The following is a 23,003-nucleotide window of genomic DNA, read 5'->3' on the forward strand; positions in this document are numbered from 1 at the left end:
CATTGTACCCATGTCGGGAATCGAACCCGGGGTCTTCAGTGTATCACGAGCGAAGGCTTTAACCACTAGGCTACCCGACCGGCCCCTAGTGCTGCATGAAATAATATTTACAGGTAAGAAGAATGAAGACAGATAGCATCTTTAACATAATTGGCTAAGTTCTCAAGACAGTTTACATCAGAAGATTTTAACATTCCAACTAGTATCTCTTTACGATTATTACCAGTAATAAAGTCTAAATATGGGAAATATTTTGAGCCAATATCTTAATAAATAGGGCAAACATTTTAGAATGAAATGAATTTCTTTTCAACTGTCCTTAACTTGCACAATGAAAAAAACGGAGTGTCTTATCAATGCAATCCCTCCTTCAGGTTTATGCATAATTCCTATTTCTCCAAGGCGTAAGCATAGGTAAGCAAGGGTAAGCATACATCACTTTTCTTTTGATAATACGTTTAATAGATACGGTGAAGTTTCATCTTTTGTCTTCTAGCAAAAGTCTAATTTTGTTCTGCAGAGACACTGATATTGATGCAAGCAGTCTCTGACAAACACTAATATCTTTCTTTTTCATTTTGCCTTAAGCAAAACCATTTTTTACACTAAAACTTTCTTAGAAAATATATTGCATTTTCAAGAAAGAATAAAAAATCTTTTGTTTTTTATTCTGTTTTATTTTTTCTTTGTAATTAAATTCTAGTCGTTCCAAACCCATGCTACATTTGTTCATATTTTGCCTTCTGCATGATGGCATCATGGCCTAAGGATCAATAAATTAAGAAATATTGTTAAGATGTTGCTTTCCAGCAAAACTATGAAAAGACCATCAAGTTTATAAAATAGAAATTCATGTCCTTTCAAGGTTTAAACTTACAATAACATGTAGAACATATAATTATTGAGTATATATACATATACTCCTAGTAATCATTGTAATATCGCCTAACTCTGTCTTGGCAAGAAAACACCAATAACAGTTAGATTTAGTGACCGAATTCAGTTCAATGCTCCATATTATAATGAACAGTTATAATTTCAAATATAATATGTATTACAGATTAATATTTGCAGAAGGCTCACAAGACATGCAGGTCCAAGATGTTTACCACTCTGGTGAAACAAGCAAGTGGTGCAGACAAACCAAGGATCATAATCTGGGTGGCTGTACAATTCAAATCCTTCACCAGCAGGTCCTGATGGAATTATGCATTGGGAATTCTGTGCTCAAGACCCATGGGTCTCTCCTGTTTTAAATCCACTAACATTATGATACCTTCGATATTCAGCAACATTGCCAAAGGTAGCACAATGCTGATAATCATTCCCCATTGCCTTTGCTCTTTGAAATCAGTGCAAAACAGATACTTCGGCTGTTTCCTGCATTATCGTACAATCCCAATAAAATCCTTAAATCTGACTGTAGAATGCCTTGCATACAAAACAAGCAGACAATCGAGGACTTCTCCTCACAGTACATGAGCTGAAGAGTACTGATAAGGAGAACCGTTCTGAGACAAGAATTAAAACACACGAATGAGAGACTTAATGAATAAATTATTGATTGCATATAATCTGACAGACAGTGAGGATTATAAAACCATGCAGGGGTAGGATCTCTGTAGCTGAAATACTAGATATGTTGCAACACACTTGCAACGGGGGCCTGTTTCAAGGACACAAGGTTTGCTCCCAAAAATAAACCAAAAGTGCGACTTGAAAATACAAATTAAATTGAAGACTGGGTTTCAAGAGGCCATTTTGATCCAAAAATCCAATTAACTGGACCGTCTAAACTGCTAGTGAAAATTCTCACTGAATTGGGGATTGGATGTCTGCACCAAGAGAATGTAATACTGTGTTGATTAGATTACCCAGACAGTCCAAACTGACAGCTAATATCTTGGACGGAAATGGAGGACAGGGAATCTGTTTCAAGAGGACCTTTTCAGCATATATTTAATCAACTCAACACTCTAAAGAAATACTAAATATTTAAGACTGAATTGAGGACTGAGCATCTGATTCAGGAGGACAGTCTAAAAAAATACAAAATATTTTGGATTAAAGTGACAACATGGTGTCTGTTTCAAAAGGACACTTTGCCACACTATTTTGATTATCACTGTCATCTAATGAACGGTCCTAATGAGTAGTGAACCTGACAACCTCTTATTACCATCCAGGATTTATCTACCGTAGGTCTCCAAATTGAATGCCCTTGGAAGGCAAACTTGCAGGGTAAAAGCCATTTTGTTCAAAACTGGTACTTGAACTTGTTTTCCCAAATTCGAAAGTATTTTAACATTGTATAAGAATTGTATGTTAAATTATAAATAAAAGTCTTTTCTTCTTTACTGGTCTTGTAATCAGTGACATACAAATCACCCCGACAAAGCTATGACATTAGTTATAACTATAGTAACATGAATTAGGGAAATCTAAATTCCAGTTTGCGAATTTTTACTGACATTTGTTGCAGACCTGGGACCGAATATCAACCTCTGAGCAGGTAATAGATCCAGACAAAACCTTAGACTATAACTGTCAAATGAAAACATGAAAATCAATAAGAATGACAGATTAACAGCTTTCAGTTTTCAAAGATGTCAATGAAATTCCATGAAGGGATGAACCCTACTGGTATTTAAATTGATGTATAATGGTCTAATGTTATTCTAATATACAGGGTGAGAAAACAGAGATAGTCAATCTGCATCTATTTAAAAACACTATAATTCTAAAACTATGGTTTTTGAAGTGCGATTAGGTAGCAATTTGAAAATTATTTGTTTTCAGAACATTTCTTCCAGCATCAGCATCAAAAGGGTTAAAAGATAACAATCAATATCATGTAAGGAATGCATGTTCAACAAATTAAATGTAACACCTGGTGGAATATGATACTTATCATTTATGACTTTATGCATTATGCATAGCTATGCATTATGGCACATCATGAGAACGACAATGGACACCTGCATAATAGAACAACATATTCTTCCTGGGTTTTTTTTGTGGTTTTTTTTTGGAATTGTAGATACAAATGTTCATTAGCATTTTACTAAAACTATAACATACACATGAGTATAGGCCATACCCACAAGCCAACTGACAGTTATTTAGCTTTAATATTCAGTGTCCAAGCCAAAGGACTACAGTTAAGTTATCTATTAAACCTTATGAAAGATATAATGACAATATATACACTATATGTATATCAAGATAGAAAAACTTAGGAAAGCATTGTTCCCCGAAGTTCAACATCAGCCATGTGGCCATGTACTGAATAGGCAGCCATAACAGACAATATGGAAATGTCAACCATCTGAAAAAACGGAGATTAATAAGCAAAACATGTTCAAACAACTCACCAAAAGAAGAAGCAGTAGACAAAATCAGAGAGGAGATATCATTGACAACAGCAACAGCAGTATCAGCAACAACAGCAAAAAGTGTCAGAGCAGAAAATCCTCGCTGTGCTGCATGTCACAGCTCTTCAATGACTCATACAACATGGATAACACTGAACGAAAATTTGCCAAGTTCCATCACTGGTCCAGAATCTTTCACACCTGGATCCTGACTAAGGCTCTACTAGGTGAATGTAAGTCTCCTGACACTTATGTCTGTACCCTGAGTGATGCAACGAGGTCCATACGTCGTGTCTGCTGCCACCACCGACCTACTAGACCTGCAAGTGAGTGGACTGCTAGCGTACAACATCCATCTGCGACGGATCAATACTTTGTTTCTTTGTTAGGAGTAGCGAGTGACTCGTCGCAGTGCCACAATGGCCACATCGTCAGGTAGATGTTAGCATTGCTCATCTGCCGGCTACACAGTAATTATTTTGGAAGAATTATCAGTAATTACTGACATTGTAAGTTGTTACCAAGATTAGCTCCTTATGGAAGAGTTATTTCGAACGGCTGTTACAAATGGCACAGATGACACAAATCATTTGGAAATACTCTTGACAATTTCCCATGGAAAAATCAATAAACCTGCACATTTGGATTAAATATGACACTTTAAGATGGACAGAAATGTTTAACGTGGTGCCTCTTACAAATAACTTCATTGCAGTCTAATTCATAAAAACCTATGAACACACATTGCCATTTAGAAAGTGGTCAAATGTAACAAATGTTATATTAGGGATAACACTTTCTTAGTAAAGTACAGATTCTCGTACTTTCATAATAACCTGGTAGAAAGCCACCTTCTCTAAATCTGGACGGAAGAACAGTAACTCAAATACAGCAGGTTAATTTGATCAACACCTTCAAGCAGTGTCAGGAAATAAGGGGGGTTTTCTGCCATTGTATTTCAATGAAGGGACCCTGTATATCTTTAATTTGTAACTTGACAGTGATGAAAAGGACCCATTACGTAAAAACTTAAATACGTTTGTTTTGCTTTGGGGACCCCAATACTGCAGTCTACTTCCCATTTCGTCAATGCATACCAATGCATATACACATAGATCAGTTGGTAAAGTTTTTAGAAACAATGTTTGAGTTTTACATAAATCTAAATTAATGTTTATGGAACTGAATCTAAAATATCCCAGAAACAATGCATTGTAGTATCAATGTATCACAATACGAAGTGTCGCATAGTTAGACAAATGTCAATTACAGTAATAGTTTGAAATATTGGCCAAGCTCCTTCAAATTGTTATGAATCTTCTTGCACTTTAATGGATTCCTGCATCAAGCAAAATTATCTGAGCAGGGGTCCGGAAAAGGTCATATGCGCCGGACATGTCCGATTGGGAATGTCAAAATATCTGATTTAATATATTGCTTACCGGACATTTAAATTTTTCTGTCTGGCCATTTTTGAAAACAAACAACACTACCTTCAGGGTCCAAATAGTTGATGAGCGTTATCACATCCCTTCAACCAAAGATATATATACATTGTATATACGTCTTTGCTTCAAAGAATTCCGGTGAATAAACAGGTATAACAAACTTGGTCAATAAAAGTATGAAATTTGATATAAAACATCACTAGACATGATGATTTACCATTTAAAATGTATTTCCTGCTCTCCAAGGCATTGTTTTATATGCAGAGATTAAGATTACCGTGTGTATTTTCTCGTAAACTAAGCCAGAACTAGCAATCAGCTGTGCACACGTTTCCTCCCAATCTACGGGTGATTCAGTTAAAACGTACCCAATATACATCTACAAAGAATTTTGATGCAATGGTCGGAAGAAATTGTATCTGAAATTATTATTTTATCAGGAATAATATATTCCAATATCGTGTTATTTTAGTTGCAGTTTCCACCATATATATACTTAAAACAAGTATTTGTCACAGAGTGACGAAATATCCCCCGCCTGTACACCATACTACCAAATATGAAGACAATCCAGAGATTAGTTCTTGAGATATTGTGGCAACACCGTTTTCCAACTCCAAAAACAGATTTGCCTGCTGTGACCTTGAAAATGGGGTCAAGGTCACCAAATCTGACAGGTGTATGCGGTGTCTGTATATACACTATAGTTCCAAATATGAAGACAATCCAGCGATTAGTTCTTGAGATATCGCGGCAACACCGTTTTCTAACTCCAAAAGCAGATTTGCCTGCTGTGACCTTGACAATGGGGTCAAGGTCACCAAAACCGACTGGTGTCTGCGGTGTCTGTATATACACCATAGTTCCAAATATGAAGACAATCCAGTGTTTAGTTCTTGAGATATCGCGGCAACACCGTTTTCCAACTCTAAAAGCAGATTTGCCTGCTGTGACCTTTAAAATGGGATCAAGGTTACCAAAACCGACTGGTGTCTGCGGAGTCTGTATATACACCATAGTTCCAAATATGAAGACAATCCAGTGTTTAGTTCTTGAGATATCGCGGCAACACCGTTTTCCAACTGTAAAAGCAGATTTGTCTGCTGTGACCTTGAAAATGGGATCAAGGTCACCAAAACCGACTGGTGTCTGCGGAGTCTGTATATACACCATAGTTCCAAATATGAAGACAATCCAGTGTTTAGTTCTTGAGATATCGCGGCAACACCGTTTTCCAACTGTAAAAGCAGATTTGTCTGCTGTGACCTTGAAAATGGGATCAAGGTCACCAAAACCGACTGGTGTCTGCGGAGTCTGTATATACACCATAGTTCCAAATATGAAGACAATCCAGTGTTTAGTTCTTGAGATATCGTGGCAACACCGTTTTCCAACTCCAAAAGCAGATATGCCTGCTGTGACCTTGAAAATGGGGTCAAGGTCACCAAAACCGACTGGTGTCTGCGGAGTCTGTATATACACCATAGTTCCAAATATGAAGACAATCCAGTGTTTAGTTCTTGAGATATCGCGGCAACAAACAGGTGGGACGTACGGACGGACGTACGGACGGTCGTGAATACTATATCCCCCGCTTCGCGCTTTCGCGCGGCGGGGGATAATTATAAGAACCATAAGCATGATAAGTGTAGCACTTTGGTACAGATGGTTTGCAGGATATTTTTGGGGGTATGGAATGATTTTGACCAGTCACCGTAGGGGCTTCCCTGTGCTACATGTATTTCGATTGCGAAAACGTAAGGTTGACATTTAATAGTCAACCTTCCTCAAATATGACTTTTAGCGAGCCATGGTACAGCATTTATTATATGTGTATCCATTCTCTTGCATCTAAAGTTTGTTTCAAGGCGTCAATAGCGGTAATCTGACCGTGGTTGCTGTAAATGATGGTGAGTTGTGCGATCTACCGATCACTTCGCATACGCCAAAAGTATTGTAAACATTATTATAATTCTTGAATGAAATATTGAATAATATTAATAAAATATATTGCAAACTCTAGTCCAGATAAACAGTGAACAATTTTTTTATTACCAGATATCATAATGAAAGGATTAAATTGCGTACTTCAGTTCGGATTTGTTGACTGGTATTTCAGGTGTTACGTGATCGCGGTGATCAGCTGATAATGTTTTCTGAGATGGGGGGAAAATATCAAGTCATTGGAAAACTTGAATTTATTAAAAATGTTAGTAAATTTTGGGAGCCATGCTTTACCACGCGCTATAACCGAAGCGCGCAATAACGAGGGAACACTGTACGTAACAACTTTAAATGTGTGTGAAAAGTTATACAAAAATACACTATTTGAAGGGGCCGTAGCCTAAATGTAAATGTCCGACTGGGATTTTAAATTTTCCGGACCCCTGGATCTGAGGACAGAGAATTTTTGTTGTTGATTTGTTGATTGGAAATCAGCTAGTCACTTTCACATCTGTGTATCAGGACTTTCTTTCTATTATATTTTTTATTTCCATCATAATTCATATATTTAACAGTGTTCCTGTAGTCTGTTCACATAACAATCTTGAGTCTTGCTTTTTTACAGGAAGCCAATGTAATCAATGTAATAATGGTAATCATATAAAGGTCAGGTACAAAGACTATGCAGCCTTATACATCACCGACATTGCAGCTACCATGCAACTCAACTCTTGATAGGGATATTCTTATCATCTGACATAAACCAAATTGTTAAACATATATTTATGCTTGTAATATGGATGAATGCTTTCCATATTCAAACATTTTGCCAGTTCTTATATGTGGCGGATTGTCTGAATCAGGAAACAAAATGGTACAATCGCAGTGTTGTAAGATGTCATGTCCGATTCTGTTGATCAGGTCATCATGCTGTTTTGCACTAAATAATTATGTGTTTGTGCACTCGTTACTGTCATTGAGATTAGTTCTATTTTCAGGTGAGGTGAAATTGGGTATAACCCCGACCCCGACAGCATCGTACCCGGATAGCAATGATCGTTGTTCATAATTTCCATCACTGGCCTGTCTGGTCCAGACTTGATTATTTACAGATGTAGTCATATAACTTGAATATTGCTGAGCGAGACATTAAACTACAAATACTACCAAACAAAATCTCTCAGACACAGTATAGTGACTCTGAGCCGACCATTCCTTGTTTAAACCCTAAATGCCAAGCACAAGGCAGGGTAACAGCAAGTGCCATCTTTTGACAGGACACGGCAAGGCGATCGAATGACTGACCTCCCGCTCTCTGGACAGATGCTCTATCCAATACACCACAGGTGTTGTTTTTATTTTACGTGTTAGGATCATGACCTTATTATTCACTATCATCTTGGAATTGTGGCACTATGACTCCTGCCCTGTCCTAGTCACCCTGTAAAGATCCGGGTTAGAATAGGTTTTCAGCAACCCATGCTTGCCTTAAGGCGACTATGCCTGCTGTAAAAGGCAACTAAGCTTGTCGTTAGAGGCGACTAACAGGAACGGCTGGTCATGCTCCCTGACTTGGTTGATGCATGTAATTGTATCCAAATTGCGTGGATCCATGCTCATGATGTCAATAACTAGATTGTCTAGCTGTCATATAGCTGTAATATTGCAAACAACAAATCCTGTCCTAATCAAACATTCATTCAGTCCTATAGGACACAAATCAGGTGAGTTGTATTAACCTTGTTTTATAGGTTTAGCTACTTTGGTCTCATTTAGAAGACATGGGAATTCAGCAACATTTTGAAAAATGTTATCGAAATATGTCAATAATTATGGACACTGTTAATATGACAGGCCCCGAGTAACCCACGTAAGAGGCAACTAAATGTGTGGTCAGGGTCAGGGTCATTCAGGTTCCGTAACTTGGTTGATGAATGATCATCAAACCGTGACGGTGTGGGATGTTGCTCTAAATACCAATCACTGGTTTGTCTGTCTTTTAATGGCTGCAGTGATACAGCTGGAATATTGCTGCCTGCTGCTTGATACAACAAACAAACATTATCAGTACACAACATGAGGAGGACCTACGTGTATAGATCATATTATTACTAAAACTATCCAAAGAATAAGAATTATCACAGGGAAGTTAATTTATTCTCAAGTCACATTCTTAAGTCTATAAAAATTAGAAAATTTTTGTTTTCATATTTTCAGATGCAGACATTTACATAAAAGCAATATGGCTGATAGATAAGAGGCAAATGACAGGTTCAACATTCTACCACAGAAATCCTGGACAAGTTGAAAGGAAAATGCAAACGAGGTGATATAACTGTTACCATGGCAACTCAGCAGAGATTTCATTACAACTTTTCTCAAAGTGAGCAGATATCAGTATTGAGAATAGACTCAGGGACAACATCCACACTCTCAAAAATCAATACAATATAATTTAGTCCAAATATGTTGCAGAGCAAAATCCATATACCTTACACTTTTAAAAAAAAATAAAAACTGAGTTTCAAAGTAACAAGGAGTTGATGATATTTTAGGTTCTTTTTTCTTCATTAAATGAAATCTCACATGATTAACAAACACTATGCAGAGCATTGTCTTTCACATTGGTAAAGAAATACAAGTGATAATGAGGCGATGATAAGGTGGAGAGAATTTTTCTCATGACAGTAATGAAATATGTTTTGGGAATGCAAGTGAGAGAGCAGCCTGTGCAAAATACATTTTTTACAATTAATTTACAAGATACCAGCTGTGGCCTGTAAATAAACAAGTCTGATCTGAAAAACAAGTGATAGATATTATGACCAATGATCTATGCTGCAGGGCTTGCAATCAACAAATCACTGACACATCACCAACTAACCAGTCCTTTTAGTCACTATCATGGGGACCGAACCAACAAACATCTGCTCTCCAGACAGATGTTCTATCCACCTGACCATGTAGACAGTATGTAGACATGGTAGATTGTGAACCCTATTAAGCAGCGTCAGAAGTTGGCACCAGTCCTGTAGTCCTTGCCAAAGTGCCCAATAGTTAAGGTATCATAAAGACTAGTAGAAATTTGCCATTTTTAAGTGTCTTGCTATATTTTATCGTTATAAGGACTAGTGGACTAAAATGTTAGTTTCTACCACTGTATTAAGGTGCTTGTTGGTGATCGTACAGTACAACTGTTATGAAATGCCCTTTGGAGCTGTTTCTGGATGAAAGTACTAAATATATTGAGTATGGCAGTTACCGTATTCGACGTAATAAGCGCCCCACTCTAATAAGCGCCCACTCGATATTTTCTAATATATTGGCTAGCGTACAATCCCAATTAGCACCCCTTCCGATTGATCAATGTACACAGGACCTATTTATTCGTGTATAATACGCATGTTATATGCATTCATAATTATGGGAAATTAAATTCTGGAAAAAATATATCTGTTGTATATAAACATTTCAGGCTGTTAGCATAAACCACGAAATATACGATCTTTCAACTCTGTTGTTTTTCACCAAAATAATATTCTATTAAGAGCCCCCTATTTCTAACTTTGAGAGCGCCCTGGGCGCTTATTATGTCGAATACGGTATTTGTTATTACAGTTGGACTTCACTAGAAGTGTGAGTTTAAGCCATCAATTGACATGTCTAATCAATCTGATACACACAGCTGTATGTCCTGGGCCAACTGACCAACAATCAATACTAAGCTTGTATTCTTGTTACTTCTCAACTGTTTATTTTCATAATATTTACTGAGCTAAATATCATGGTCCAGTGAATATTTTGATTATTATTTCATGAAAGAGTGAAAACCAACAAGAAAGAAGAATGTGTATTCACTCATAAAAACAGAAGTCTGCCCCCTGCTTTTTTTGATACATTAGTTCAAGTTGTTAATGTGTTTGCAAATACGAAAAAGAATTAGAGTTAAAACATTCAAGCATAGATTCTGATTAATGCATTAATGAAGCAGCATCACAGAAGATGGCAGATAAGACAATTGAACTTGTAACAACAGATTCGATGATAGTATTGTACAAGTAGATAATCAATAGCTTAATGCTTAGTAGAAAGACTCTTAAGAATTTCCAAATTGTTTCCATGGAAACACAAGTAATTTAAAAAACTAAAAATTGAGAAACATGAAAAGACAAAAGTTGAGCATGTGGTTTCATGCAAACATATACATTGCAAACAAAGCCAAGAGTTGTTTGAGACCAAGTCAAAATTGTTTCCATGAAAACATAATAAAATAAGATTTAGAAAACTTTGAAAATAGCAAAAGGCACCAGTTAAGAAGATGAGCAATGCATATGTCAAGTTTCGGTGAAAAGTGTTCAAAGGTTTTCAAGTTAGCCCCAGAAACGAACCCTACCCTGAGCTTAAGTTGAAATTGTTTCCATGAAAAATCTAAATATAATTGAGAAAAAAATAAAATAGCAAAAGGCACCAGTTAAGCTAATGAGCAATGCATTCATTGAAAAATATTGATCGGTTTTCAAGTTATGGCTCGGGATAGGATGTGAACGTTGAAGCTGACAGGAACCGAGCCAAAAACAATATGTCTCCCCTCCTCTGGAAGGAGGGAGACATGATTTAGAAACACAAGTCAAATGGTTTAACAAGTCTAAAAACAATAACAAAGCAAATATGTCAGCTCATAAAACATCTTAAACTTAAAAAGTATAATATTCCTCAAATATGCATGTCTTCCACCTGTAAACTCCAAAGAAACATGACCAGCTCCGTTTGTCTAGTGGACACAGCGTCTGCCTGCACATGCTGAAGAGCAGGAAGATGGTGGCTTTGTCCCCGTCCACACAACACCAAAGACGACAAAAGATGGTATTTGATGTTACCCTGCCTGATGCTTGGCATTAAGGGGATAAAACAAGGACTGGTAGGCTCGGAGTCAGCAGTGGGAATCCATGTTAAATTGTGGCATGGAATCTAAGTGGGCTAGCACTATGACACCAGCATTAGTTTGGACTAGTACAAGCAGTCAATGTATGTGTGTATCAGTGAAATAATCTCCAATGCAACGTTAAAGTTAAAACCCATTTCACCTCACCTTCCCCAAAAATGTAACTGCTTCAAAACATGTACATGTTAGGGAGTGAGCTGGATTGGATTCAAATAGGATATACAAATGTGTTTTCATATCTTCTAGTGTTATTAACATTAACAATTGGAAACAACAATGTTTAGACACATATGAAACATAATGTTCAGAAGATATTTGGTTCCATATTTGGTTTCCATTTAACAACATTTCTTAAACCAGTCCGATTGCAGCGCACAATCCCATTCAATTGGGAATCCCGCACAATGCTGCTTTGAACAGTATTACGATTATGTCACAGTTTGTGAGCTAAATGCAAGAAGGCCATAAGTGACTCAGGTCAGAGACTTTGCAATTTCGTGACCCCCATGAGCTGGAGTTTACAAACAGAGAACCATTATTTGGGACAATCTGGCACTTCAAGTCTGAATCAGTGGACTTAACCCATGATCAGCAGGTCCTTGCACAGCCAAGGGACACAAGTTAAGTCAAAGACAATCATCTATTAATGAAAGCATAATGTACAAATTACCTATCAAAGTGTGACACAGATTATTTCAATGACACAAAACATATATTTGCTGAAACTAAACCATGATCAGAAATAGCAGAGCATGTTACAATAACCCAATCAGACCAGTCACATGCAAACAATTTACTCCATGGAAATGGCCAGCAAGATGCTTATGCCACAGAATATGGCAACAGACCAAGCTCGCAGAACCTGCTTTACATCACTTTCGACTTGGCACTTAGCAACACTGAGCTCCAAGGTACACTGTCTTGCAGCATGGAACTGCTACACCGCCAGGGCAAGACGGATATCTGCACAGTAATTAGCATCGTAACTGTACATATTGCAGTCCACAGAACCACAGCATGGACAACAATGCATCAGTTCAGACGATCAGACTATACAAATCCTCTAAATAGATGTGCAAGGTTGTGGTAGAAGGTATTAGACAACAAGTCAAAGAACCCCAATCTTTACTTCAGGCTAAAGAAACATGTTTTGGTCTGACAAGATACTGTCAGGGTCTTTACTTTTCTGGCAGTCCAATGCCCAGCTTGGTTGTGAACTAATTACCTATATACATCTTACACAGCTGCTGTGTAAAGAATACCTAGCCGGCTCATTCAAAACATATGTATAAGAAAGGGTTCAGCCACCAGTTCACACGTAACTGGGCTTTCTCCTTATCCATTTTTTATAGTTTATTCTCTACCATCTTTTACCTTCAAGATTAGAAAAAGATTTTTAGAAACTTTCCTATCTTATCAAAACATTCAAAAGTAATTTCACATCCATTTTTTAAATTTACATCATTTTTCAGTTATTATCAGGTACCACCTTGGCAAGATTCCATGATATTGATCAGTCACATATTGTAACTACACGATAATAGTGACATTCAAAAGAAGTTTAGATGTGTTGGATCTTTTTTCGATAATATCTGATGCTCCAGAAAAGAGATAGAAAGTCATTGTAATACCGGTAACCTTTAAATTCAGATATTTTTTAAAAGGTTAAGACCATATCTTTGAGTCAGCCTACATTTGGTTCTCCCATGACTTCAGGTCTGTGTTGTCAACTGCTTGTATATTTAAGAAATAAACAACTCCCCTCATCGTATATTCTCCCTGCAGTGTTTTATTGTAAGATAAACCACAAGTCGTATATTTTTTTTATTAGATATCAACATTATGTACATCCTCTTGAAAGGATGTTAGTTAAAAGTACATACTTTAAAAATATTTACCCGTATTTAAATAATGATAACTCGTGGGTGGGTGGGTGAGTGAGTGAGTGAGTGAGTGAGTGAGTGGGTGGGTGGGTGGGTGGGTGGGTGGGTGCGTGCGTGCGTGCGTGCGTGCGTGAGTGAGTGAGTGAGTGAGTGAGTGAGTGAGTGAGTGAGTGAGTGAGTGAGTGAGTGAGACTTTATGCCACTTTTAGCAATATTCCGGCAAAACCACGGTGGGGGACACCAGAAATTGGGCTTCACACATTGTACCCATGTCAGGAATTGAACCCGGGTCTTCGACATGACAAGCGAACACTTTGGTCATAATTAAAAAATAAGTGAAAATAAGTGAAAGTGTGGAGCTACACACATAAGAATTGTTTCATGTTTTGCCATAAACTGATTTGGAATGAACAAAATTAACAAAATGATCTACAAAGTTTATTATTGTGTAACTATGTTGCAGAAGATACATTTTCTTGCACAGATTTTTATCTCTCTTTCTGCATGAAGTTTGGAGAACTCTTTTCTGAAGAATATATCATTATCATCATCATCATCATCATTATCATCATCATCATCTGTATGTACAAGTTTCAGTTTCCATCTGTTCAGCAATTTCACTATAAAATGAGAACCAGTAAGTAAGTTTGATTTAACCCTCTGAATGCCAAATTAGTTTGAAAAGTGAATGCTGTGCAAGAACCATAAAATTACACAGAATTATAGAATATTTTACTTCCTATCCAAAGGTGTAAACTTAATTGCAAATATGAGACTGGTTTGAAAAACAAATAGTGCTTTTGTCATCTGAACGACATAATGATATATCAACTTGAGTAGTATATTGTTCGCGAGTAACCAAACTGTCTTAACACATTTAGGTATCATGACATAAGATAAAATGAAATCATACTTCATAAAACACAATCTAAATAAAATCAAATCTTAGTTCTCGCCACCGCTAAACAAAGATCTGAGGACATCCCATTATGGGTAACGTCAAACCAACCTTTCGCGAACTTTGACCGACTAATGGAATGACTGACAAGCAGTTGACAAAAGCCAATCAGAAGGCAGCTTTCTCATGCTTTACGGCACTAATTTCAAACTTCGAAATATATTTTGACAAATTCTTGATTACAAATTTGAAAACTGAACAAAGGAACATTTTGGAATGGCTAATAGTTGATCTAGATAATATGGATTCAGTCCTAAAGACCGTAACTGTCGTTCGGAATACCCTTTCGAGGTTGCATGATTAGAAAACAAATTCCGATTGTCACTTTCCTGATCTGGCTAGCGACGCTCTGATTGGTTGGATGAAAGGTCGTACTAACGTGACCTGTAATGGGATGTCCTCGGATCTTTGTTTGGCAGTAGCAATACCTAAGATCTGATTTTAATGCGACTGCATAAAACATAAACAGTAATACTATTACTATTTACTAATATAATTACCATTACTAATAGATGGCCCTATCTAAGACTTGAATTAGATCCCTGCTTTCACCTGATATGTTCGAGTAATTTGAAAGTAATACTTGTTTGTTTGACGTCAAGGTTTGTTTCATGTCTTTGACAATGTCAGAGAAAGATGACACTCGTGTATTGATTGATAAAACAGAAGTATTTTGGACACAACATAAATGTGTGTTTCTTACTACAAAGATAATGGCTTGAAATAGATAAAAATGAGATAGGATCTTTTTCATCAAATACTCAAAAGAATATTTCTAAACTAAGAAAAATACTTGTAATGTTGGACATGTATGTGGTTATTTCTCTTCATTCTTTGTGTACTTTTATTCACCCATCCTCCACCTCCAAGAAAATACTAACTACAAAAAACACAGGGTTTATAACGAACACGCTTATACCTGACAGATATAACAAACTTTTTTTTTATCCTGTCCATGCATGTGCTGTATATATGCTTATAACAAACTACGGTTATAACAAATGAAATTAGTGGTCCCTTTGAGTTCGTTCTAACCATAGTTCACTGTATGTGCAATAATGTGACCCATGTTGACGTATGATATCACTACCAATGACAAAGTTTTACAAATTGGTGTGATTTTTAAAGGAGGGACTTTTGTTGATCAGGGATCACTTGTACATAAATGTGTCCTGTAAGAAATTAGAAACAATCGGAGTATTGTTATTTATTTATGTTTGGCATTGAAACCAACAGAATAAGAATCAGTTGGAAATGCAAATGAATACTCCTGTTGTTGTACATGATGTTGCATTAGTCATTGCGTCACGCTGAAGTGAAACTGACACTTTCTTGAATTTAACAATTTTACAGAATTTACCATTTTTATTTCTTAATTCTTGCTACGATACTCTTCCCATGTAAATTCTCAAAATGTGAGCCAACATATGCAACAAGTAGACGAATGCATTTCTCAAAATAGGAGAAAATGCTACACAGTGAGAAATCTGAATTTTGCTTTGTTCACATGAAAGTTTTCCAAGCTGAATGCAATTACAGGAAGTTTTTGTTCATAAAGTTGTATGTGTTCTTATAAAACTAAGTGTTTGTGGTTTACAAGTAGTTGTTGAAAGCAATCCAGGACTTTTTAAATACATGTTCGTGTATAGATACGTTTTCCGAGCATTGCATTAGTTTTCACACCTGATCTATTTCACTTGATGACATCTAGATCTAGATCAGAATCTACCTCAAATATCACTTGCTTTTGCTTCAAACAAAATGGTGGCGCCCGGTGAAGACGGCCTGATTGATAATCAAGGTTTATACTGTAATACAAAGGGTCTTACTTCGTAAAGTGTATCAAATCATGTGAGCACCTTGATTAAAACCAAGAAAAGGTTTGGAAAATATATGTTGACGCTAAGTTCATGATACTCATGCTTCGCAAATTCTGCAATCCACTGAAATCTACATACCAGTTAATGAACCGGATGTCGGTTTCATTATGCGATTTTGATGCATAGACTTGCTAGTCCAGCCAAAATATAACTCCATAATTCCAGCGTAGTTTGGCAAGCGTTGAAACTGGACTTTTATAGTCAGTTAACTCCCATGCCTAAGGAAGATGCCGTGCCCCTGTCATAATAGAAAATGATGACGCACAACCATGGAGAGAAGTGAATACATGGTGTAATTGTGCTTGGGGTAATGGCCATGGCAATATTCTTTTCAGAAATTATCTCAATCCAGAAACTCATATATTTACAAAGCCAAGGAGTCAAGTGAGTGAGTGAGTGAGTGAGTATGGCTTTACGCCGCTTTTAGCAATATTCCAGCAATATCACGGCGGGGGACACCAGAAATGGGCTTCACACATTGTACCCATGTCGGGAATCGAACCCGGGTCTTCGGCGTGACGAGCGAACGCTTTAACCACTAGGCTACCCGACCGCCCCGCAAGGAGTCAAGGAATCATTTGGAATCAATAAAAACCTTTATATTTGTTTGGGTGCCACAACATATTTTCTTCTTCACTTCTTTTTTCTTATCAAAGATAAAATCTCCCTTCTCCCTTTTTGACATTTATAACCAGGATCAGCATTACCGGGATCAGCATTACTGGGATAAGCATTGCCGGGATCAGCATTACCGGGATCAGCAATATCGGGATCAGCATTACCGGGATCAGCATTACCGGGATCAGCATTACCGGGATCAGCAATATCGGGATCAGCATTACCAGGCTGACAAAACATTTGACTAAATTGTCGTCTGATTTACGCGAGATAAATACAAAGATATAATTTAAAAATAAACAAGCAAAGCAGTCCCTGAAAGAGATGCATGGACTAATTAAGCACAAACAACAATTTGACACTAACATCAGATATTGACACCCAACAAAATGAAACACACAAGAAACTCACACTGACACTGATCAGACAACTTCACTGACAACACTGTGATGTGGGACTCCATTACACAAAGTGATCTTAGCATTACAAACTTTAGAATCCATACTTAACAAGGACTTCAGACACACATAGTGCAGGGATAGCTTTGTTAAATGGAACCTGACTAGTCTATGTGTCTCACGAGACAACAGTCTAGGAAGCTTGATGACCGGATGAAAGTTTAAAATGACTTACCTTTTCAGAAGCTACTGAGGCAAATTTTGTGGCACTCGAGGCCCAAGATGATAAGCCCTGAAAGTAATGACATGTCATATATAGTGTACAGAGCTCCAGTAGAGGTTTACAAATCACTTAAGTATTTTACTCACATGTTATCATTTTCGTTTTGTATTTAAAAAAATTCAGTTTTCTTTGCATATTCAATATTCTTTGATAGGGTCCAGCCTTAAGTCTATTTTAAGATCTATTTGTACTTATAAAAATCTTGGCACATGAAACTCACACCAGTGACATTTCAACTGAAGTTAAAACAAGTGAGAGGTAGCGCAGCAGTCAAGAACATGTTTGTGATACTTGCATACACATTTAAATGTCAGTTTTGCTAAAGAGGACACAATTTATGGATAAAAACTTCTATAATTACTGTAAAGGCGACATTTTGGTAGAGATCCTTATATAAGACAAGACTTGCTTGACAACGGTATCAGGATCTACACCGAAACGTCATCTTTACAGTAATTAAAGAAGTTGTTATCCATAAATTGGGTCTAATTTGTCATCGGTCAACTTCTATGTCATGCCTATCAAATAAGTCAGTTCTGTGGTCAACTGACCAGCCTCTGGTCCAAGGAGATATATGTATATTGTGTGAACTTCACATTCAACATGTTAAACAATTATTTTTTATTGAATATTGCTTTGCAACCTCTAACCCATCTTAAGATTGAATGATTTTGCTTATTTGTAAATTGGAACCTGTCTGTTGAAATGAACAATTGTCAAATAACAACATATAATTGGAGCCACATGCATGTAATGCTATGAAATGCCCTACACCTCCAAGACTTGAACCATTTTCACTGACCGAGGAATACACTGACTAGTGTTACCCATGCATTGAGTAACTAATTCTCTCTGAAGTCCCATCTAAAAATCCTTTTTCTGACTTAAGTTTTCTTCAATCTACAGCATTATTATTGATTATTGTTCATAAACTACCAGTGCTTAGATGATGTCATTGCTCATGACAAAGGAAATCTACATACTGATGACAGTGACGACATGTCGAAGAGAGCTTCATTCTCCGGTTCTATAGGGCTATTTCCAAAACCTACATATTTCCCTCCTTCACTGGGCTTCAGTCCTCTGAAAGGAAAAGAAACAATTTTTGGTTTCAATAAATGTTAGTTCCACTGTGCAAGGATGTCAAATGAGCTGTTTCAAACAGAGGTAATTATTATGATTTGAAACCTCAGAATATAAAATACTTAATCTGATTGGTCAAATTCATGGTAGAATAAAAATTGGACAAGGAATTTGAGACATCAGTCCCTTGGAATGGAATAAATATTGCAGAAATAATTAATAGTTTACAACATAACTTGACAGGGGTAGAAACTAACATATTTAGTCCACTAGTCCTTATAATGATAACATATAGCAAAACCCTTAAAAATGGCAAATTTCTACTAGTCCTTATGATACCTTAACTAATGGGCAGTTTGGCAAGGACTACAGGACTAGTGCTAATTTCTAACGCTGCTTGACATTCACAAAACATAACTCAAGGTAAAATAACATAACCACAAATCATGCAAATATCACATCAGAACAAGAGTGAGGGTCAAATTGGCTAATTGGCTAATGATTCATATGAATCATATCAATAATGAAATCAAAATTGCTGAAATCATGAAAATATCTTGTTAAAATCTGACGAAAGAGTAAATATTAAACAATTGCAATAAGCGTTTATACACTAAGATGCTAATAATATGGAATATGATAAATGAAAAAATCCCGGACACATCATACTAAATGAAATGGCTGATGAATAACAATACTGAACAACACAAATGTCAGATCACAAGATATGATTAGATGCCCTGAGTTGTCCGAAGCATGGTACAAAGTATGCAAACTCACTACCACCTTCAGGGTGTCCCATGTTAATCAAGGTCAGACATTCAATAACTGTAACATAGTACAAAACAAACTTAAGACAAATCCTGACCTGACAACTGAACCTAAGGATCCACAAAATACATGTGTCAATAACAACAGCAGGAAGTTTTCCTTTGGGTATTACTTCTGAAGAAGAATTTCTGTGTGACAAACGTATATATCAAAGCAGTCGAAGACATTAAATCTTTCACAATGTTTTTGTGAGTAACTACAGTGCATGTGTAGAGATGACATGACACTTTGACATATATACAGTAAACTACGGTTATAACGAAATCAAAGGGACCATTAATTTAAGTTTGACATAACCATAGGTTGATGTTCTGATAGGATGATTGTTGACTCAAGAGCAGCTCCATGATTAACAGTTCGTTGGAAACATAAGCATTGTCATCGACAGACTACCCACGGAGCCATAAACCATTATTTCGTTATAAGAGTGTTCATTATATCCATCAATTTAATATAAGATATACAGTGAATGGTTGGAACAAAAAAACCAGTTTGTTTAAGCGTGTTTGTTATAACGTAGTTTACTGTACATGTAGAGCATGAACTCCACATACACTGCGTCACACTCAACCGCAGTCCCCTGCTAAAGGAAATGGATTCTTCCCATGCATGTTAGACTTGCACTAGTCTTTAAGGCAATAATCATTAGTTTAAATCATTACTTCTAAGAACAAGTTATCCTTATAAAAGACTTGCAGCCTTGTTCTGTCTATTTATCTAAGACTTGCCTATTATAAGGATAGATTTACTATACACCCATGGACTTAACTTTCAGCACAGCCTTGGAGCAAGGCTTATTGCATGCATACTGTCCCAAAACGCAATGGTGACCCAGATTTGGTTTCAGTTTGTTTAGCAGTAGACTGTACTCACTCTGGTCGTGCAGCATTTTCAGCCATCCTTTGATCAAAGAAATTCTGTTTCTGCTGTCTCATTTCATCACTACAAAATAAAAAACATCAAGACATTTTCAAAAATAGGCCTTGGTAAAAAGTTAACATAGATACCAGTGAAGAACATGAGTGTGATCTGACGTCCTACATTAGAAAATTGATAACAACTTTTATCAGATGTCTTCAACTGACTGAGCATTTATATTTTTCTTCTGAGGTGAAAGATCCATCTTCAGTTGCAGGCTTAGAATTTTAAAAAATCTATGCCCATTAATGATATTTTAACCTTATACAGCTATGCGGGTTCTTAGGGTCCTTGAGGTTTGTTGATGTTTCCTCTTATAGTGTTTGAATCTTGGGATCCCCTAAATCTAACTTTTAACATTTTGGGCTACATGACAAGGACCCCTTGACTTTCATAATTCCGCACACAGCATACATGCTAAATGTTGTGTAAAAGTGCAAGTGATGTAGTTAAAGGTCATTTTTAATTCATACAACAGGCAATAATTAGGTAATCTTCATGAAATGGAGAATGGTTTTGAAAATTCAGGGCTTTTCCGAAGCACATTATCCATTTTCAAGTACTTTTCATTGCAAAAGCGACATTGAAAGGTTTTCCAAGGCAAATCTAAAATCCAAAGCCTTTTCCAACCTGTGTGTTCTCTGAATACACTCCCTCTATAAGGTTGGTTGGTTGGTTTGTTGTTTAACGCCGCACTCAGCAATATTCCAGCAATATGACAGCAGTCTGTAAATAATTGAGTCTGGACCAGACAATCCAGTGATTAATATCATGAGCATCGATCCACAAAATTGGGAACGATGACATGCATCAACCAAGTCAGCGAGCCTGACCACCCAATCCCGTCAGTCGCCTCTTATGACAATCATAGTCGGCCTCTATAAGGGTCGTCATGATTCACTGATGCATCATGAATTTACACCTGAGGATACAATACACATTTCAATTCTGTATCGAGAAGGTTATATTTGCTATGTTTTGTAATGATTGCTAACTACTAGGCCTAGCATTACCCTACCATTCATGAGGAAACATAATGCTGAATCTGATTGCTTTAAACTATCAGAGCAAACCTAAATTACCGGTCATGCAAGTTAAACACCAATTGCTTGATTGTAACATGTCCTATTGGACCATGGAGAATTTCACACAAAATGGCACAAACTGACTTTGACGAAACATATTGTATCGTCGCTCAAGTATCGCAACATGTATCAATAGATGAGGTAACTGTATCACGTTGCCTATAATCCTAACCTTTGTGTGAGTGAGTGAGTGAGTGAGTGAGTATGGTTTTATGCCGCTTTTAGCAATATTCCAGCAATATCACGGTGGGGGACAGCAGAAATGGGTTCACACTTTTTGTACCCATGTCGGGAATCCAACCCGGGTCTTCGGCGTGACGAGGGAACACTTTAACCACAAGGCTACCCCACCACCCCTCCTTACCTTTGAAAGTTGATGTTATCATGGTAACTGTTCTGCAGATCTCCACTGCTGTGACTGTTAGTCATGTTGCTGGATCCCCCTTGGTCCATACTGGACAGACGGGGCTGTGAGCTGGATGACCCCAGGCGGGGCTGGAATGGTAAATAGTTTCTAGCCGGGGAGGTTTCAATACTCCATGTCTTGCCTTCTGCCTCTGTGGCGACCTGGAAGATGATGGGAACATTTGTCTAGCTGACAACCATCTTTAAATGTTCAGTGAAACTGGGCTAAGACAACTGCATTCATTCATTGAACTTGCCAAGGTCCTCACAGCGATAGCCCATTCGCGGAACTCTCTATACTATTGCTGCCATGGTTGGAGTTGAACCCGCGCAACTGAATGACCGTTATGTTTACAAACAAGTGACGACTGTTGTGTCGCCGAATACACTTGCCCCTGCTAAATTATTTTCTTTGTTTGTCAATTTGAATTTCTATTTCATTAAAACTATCATGTAATTGATATAGTAAGAATGTAAGGGAGAAGTTTTTTTCCATCAGTCTGCAATCTCGAACCAACATGATTATACAAACAACAGAGTAAATTTATCTAGAAAACATGGTCAGATATAAATCTTTTCAAAATGAACTATGATGGCATTCCCTAAGACATAAACAAAAGTATGAATGCTACTAGATTTGGGGTTAGAGGGCAAATTTCAAGATTCTTGTAATGGCTATGCCCATACTGGTGGCAGTGATGTTACTGAGAGTGTAACAAAGGTGTCACACGCTAGGAAGGAGCTTGTGAACTTGCAGTAAAGGGGAGACAATCCAAAAGGGAATATTCAGTAATTATCTCCCCTTTCCAGGAGCCAATATACACTCAATCCTGCATCACGTTCAACATTGGGAAAAATCCATCAAGGCGCTAATTTCTATCACAAGAACCATGGTGACACATCACACAATCTGTTTGGAGTATCTGGAGTTTGAACCGTATCCCCCATCCTAT

The 23,003-nt window shown here is 37.1% G+C and overlaps 1 protein-coding gene across 3 annotated transcripts in view; it reads right to left on the reverse strand.

The window, feature by feature from the left end:
• Positions 1–23,003, reverse strand: part of LOC124114200 (ADP-ribosylation factor GTPase-activating protein 1-like) — a 114,460-nt gene that overhangs the window by 77,404 nt on the left and 14,053 nt on the right. For all 3 annotated transcript variants that reach the window (XM_046474797.2, XM_046474796.2, XM_046474795.2), the window contains exons 4-7: positions 22,010–22,212; positions 20,516–20,584; positions 18,712–18,811; positions 17,681–17,737 (exon numbers count right to left, since the gene is read on the reverse strand). In XM_046474797.2, coding sequence (XP_046330753.1) covers positions 17,681–17,737; positions 18,712–18,811; positions 20,516–20,584; positions 22,010–22,212 — 429 coding nt within the window. The remainder of the gene's footprint in view (positions 1–17,680; positions 17,738–18,711; positions 18,812–20,515; positions 20,585–22,009; positions 22,213–23,003) is intronic.

The sequence above is a fragment of the Haliotis rufescens genome, unplaced genomic scaffold (assembly GCF_023055435.1).
Source record: "Haliotis rufescens isolate VD_foot unplaced genomic scaffold, xgHalRufe1.0.p SCAF_2, whole genome shotgun sequence".
In the NCBI taxonomy this organism is placed as follows: domain Eukaryota; kingdom Metazoa; phylum Mollusca; class Gastropoda; order Lepetellida; family Haliotidae; genus Haliotis; species Haliotis rufescens.